Raw genomic sequence first — 3,542 nt, 5'->3', positions numbered from 1 at the left:
CCGCAGAGAAACGATTTCTCTTTACCACTCGAATAATCCCAACGTCCCAGAATAGGTACGTCAGTGCACCTACGTATAGGGAGAGCGGTTCCCTCAGAAGGCGACTCGTATATAGTAATAGGGATTATAGGTTCGTGTGGTATGTCGTTAAGGACTGAAATCCAATCGTTAATGTTCACTATAATAGTTTATTTAAGATTTGAAGATTTGTTTCTAACTAATTGGCAAAATGTTAACTAAATACAGTGATACCCCGCTTAACGCGGGGAATACGTTCCAATAAGTTCCAGCGCTAAACGAAACAGCGTTAAACGAGGTCATCTTAGTACGTAAATAATGGGGATAAGTGAAACAGAATAAAGAAAAAGAAAATTTATCAATTCTTTTTTTGTTTTATTTTGTAACATTTATCGTTAAATAGTTCTTTATTACATCAATTATAGACTTATTTATTGCTAATATCCATTTTTATTCATAAAACATTCATGAAAATCAAAAAAGGTTCGAATAAAGATGTCATGTTTGTGACGAGGAAGATTCTTCGTCATTTGATATTCTTTGTTTTTTTGTGAAGAAGTCGTCTAAAATCGTTTGTCTTTTCCTGTTTCGTTCAGTAAGCAATTGTCGATAGCAAGACACCGCATCAATGACACTTCGTCTTGCCTTTGAACTTCAATCAAAATTTAAATCATTTTGTACAAACTGATCCATAATTTCCGTTATAGTGGCTAAACTTTTTTTTAGATAATCCGTTGAGAGTTTCTTTTACTCCTCATCTTCTGAAACGCTAACTTCGTCATATTCGTGCACTTGTTCTACTAATTCTTTAAGATCGTCGTTGGAAAGACTTTCATCTATTGTAACTTGCAATAATTCATCAATATCCTGCGCGTTTATATTATCCAACCCTGTTTGATTAGCTAGCTTGACAATTTCGTCGACATCAACAATGGATTCTCTAATGTCAACATTTTTGCTTAGCTCCGGCCATACATTCTTCCATACTCCTTTCAAACATTTCTCGGTGACCTCATTCCAGGAAAGATTGATGTTGGCTACAGCATCCATGATATTGTAGTTTTTCCAGAAATCTCTAATGGATTGTTTATCTTCTCCATTGGTTTTATCATTCAGTTGTCGAAATGTCCGCCTGAGATAATAAGCTTTAAAATTTGATATTACGCCGTGATGCATTGGTTGGATTAACGAAGTTATATTTGGCGGCAGAAAAACCATTTCTACTGGAATGCATGTTGTTAAGTCGGACAAATGCGTCGGATGGCTTGGAGCATTATCAATCAAAAGTAAAGCTTTCGGTTCTAGTTTTTTAAATTCGCAGTAGCGTTTAACAGACGGACAAAAATGTTCGGTAAACCAATTCTGGAAAATGTTCATAGTGATCCAAGATTTTTTATTGAATTCCCAAATTACTGGTAAAGTTGATTTTGAAATTCCCTTCATTACTCTTGGGGTTTTGGAATGATAAATAAGCAGTGGCTTTAATTTAAAGTGTCCATTAGCGTTACCACCCAGTAGAAGTGTTGAACGATCTTTTGCAGCTTTAAATCCCGGTGCTCGCTTTTGCTCACGGGACAAAAATGTACGTTTTGGTATTCTCTTCCAAAAAAGGCCCGTTTCATCAAAATTGAAAACTAATTCAGAAGGATAATTCCCTCGTTCAATGATTGCTTTTAATGTCGCTGGAAATGCAGCAGCTGCTTTTGTATCTCCACTTGCCGCTTTTCCAGTAATCCGTATGTTATGAAGATTATTTCTGTTTTTAAATCGATGGAACCACCCTCGACTAGCTACAAAATGTTCACTGGTGTCGCCTTTTTCTTTCTGAATATGGTTAAAAATTGTTCTCGCTTTTTCCATTATAATTGCTTGACTTAATGGCATACTGCGTCCAACTTCATTATCAATCCAGATGGAAAGTCGTTTTTCCATTTCCTCAATCACATTGCTTCTGGAACGGGTAATTTTTGTTGCAGAAGTCGTCGTGGTTGTAGTTAGTGATGATACGATTTTTCCTTTGTTTTTTAAAATTGTCCGTATGGTTGAAGTTGACAAATGTAATGCAGTACCGACATCAGATTGCCGTTGGCCTGCGTCTAATCGCCTTAATACCTGCATTTTAGTTTCCAGCGAAATGCTTTTTCTTGTCGCTTTGCTGTTTTTTTCTTTGCAATCACCCATTGTAAGAATTAAGAATTGCCGAATTTATCGAAATAAAATAAAATATTATGTTTGTATCATTATACACCTAGTGACGTTGATGGCCGCTTATAAATCAACTGTGACACAGGAAAGATGCGTTCGTACTGTAATGCGATTTCGGGGAATACAGTTGGAACCTTTATTCTGGACAGACTAACAAAAGAGCGTAGTGAAACAAAAGATACATAGCGTGCACCCTGCGTCGCTGCATAATGCACACATATACGACAAGTACTACTACCGTGTGCAATTTCGGGGAATCCAAATACTACTGCGTAATACTGAAACAGCGTTAAGCGGAGCAGCGTTAAGCGGGGTCTTACTGTATTCTTTTACAATGTTTCCGCCCTATGGAGAAATATAAAAGAAAATAATCAAATTAGTAGTACAGTAAGTCCGGGCTAGATGAAAAATATAAAAGAAATTACAATGAATTCGCCCTAAATGAAAATATAATTGAAAATGTGGTTATTAGTACGCGACTTAAACTATAGGTACAGCCAACACTCTGACCACTGTATCAATTACTTTAGATATTGAAAGCAATCAGATTTAGTGATTCGTGCAGCCTCCTCAGACACAACCAGACTCTTATCTACAGGCCGCAATCGGTTTCTGGGTAAGCCAGAGCTGTGTCCAGACAGGCCGCATTCAAGGAGCTCCGCCCCTCGCTAGCTCTTTACACTTGATTTCGAACACTATTCTGACACGTAATCAATACGCTGCGAACCACGAGTAGAGTGTCTATAGGTCCGTGGAAACACGCATCCGTCACTGAAAATTGATATTTAATTTAGCCCAGGTTAATCCGGGGCATCCCATTACGATTCATGGTTTATCGCCGAAAGGGAGGAGATAAAGGTGCATCGGATTTTTAAAAAAATCCCTGATTTCGACCCCGAGAAGGTTTCGTTCGAGGATTTTCTGACCGCGATACATAGAGTAAAGTCACAAGTCCCGCCAGGCCAAGAGAACAGATTTCTGGAAGGCCTGTTAAGTAAGCTAGTCCAGCACGTAAAATTCTACGTAAAACTACGCATTTGCACGAGATACGCTCCTAACAAAACATATAGGGAACTCTGTCTAGAACTCGGGAACACTCCAATGCTGGACGGCGAAACCGTCTTAGAATACACGCACCGTTTCACGAACCTACTTTACCAGGCAATGACCAGCGGTCGCAACGAAAAGGGCCAAGACTTTGACCCCGAGAAATTCGACACTTTAGCAAGGCGAGCCTTCAACCGAGGTTTGGCGCCAAAATTATCTCAAGCCGTACTGACCGCCAGAAAGACTTTACTCGCAGACATTCCGAAAAGTTA

The 3,542-nt window shown here is 38.7% G+C and overlaps 1 protein-coding gene across 1 annotated transcript; it reads right to left on the bottom strand.

The window, feature by feature from the left end:
* Positions 1–765: 765 nt before the first annotated feature.
* LOC114881432 (tigger transposable element-derived protein 1-like) lies at positions 766–1,395 on the bottom strand. The gene has a single exon (XM_029198235.1). The coding sequence runs from the start codon at positions 1,393–1,395 to the stop codon at positions 766–768; it is 630 nt and encodes a 209-aa protein (XP_029054068.1).
* Between the last annotated feature and the right edge of the window lie 2,147 nt (positions 1,396–3,542).

The sequence above is a fragment of the Osmia bicornis genome, chromosome 13 (genome assembly GCF_907164935.1).
Source record: "Osmia bicornis bicornis chromosome 13, iOsmBic2.1, whole genome shotgun sequence".
Taxonomy (NCBI): Eukaryota; Metazoa; Arthropoda; class Insecta; order Hymenoptera; family Megachilidae; genus Osmia; species Osmia bicornis.
The sequence above is the reverse complement of the archived record's forward strand: the minus strand, read 5'-3'. Positions and strand labels throughout refer to the sequence as shown.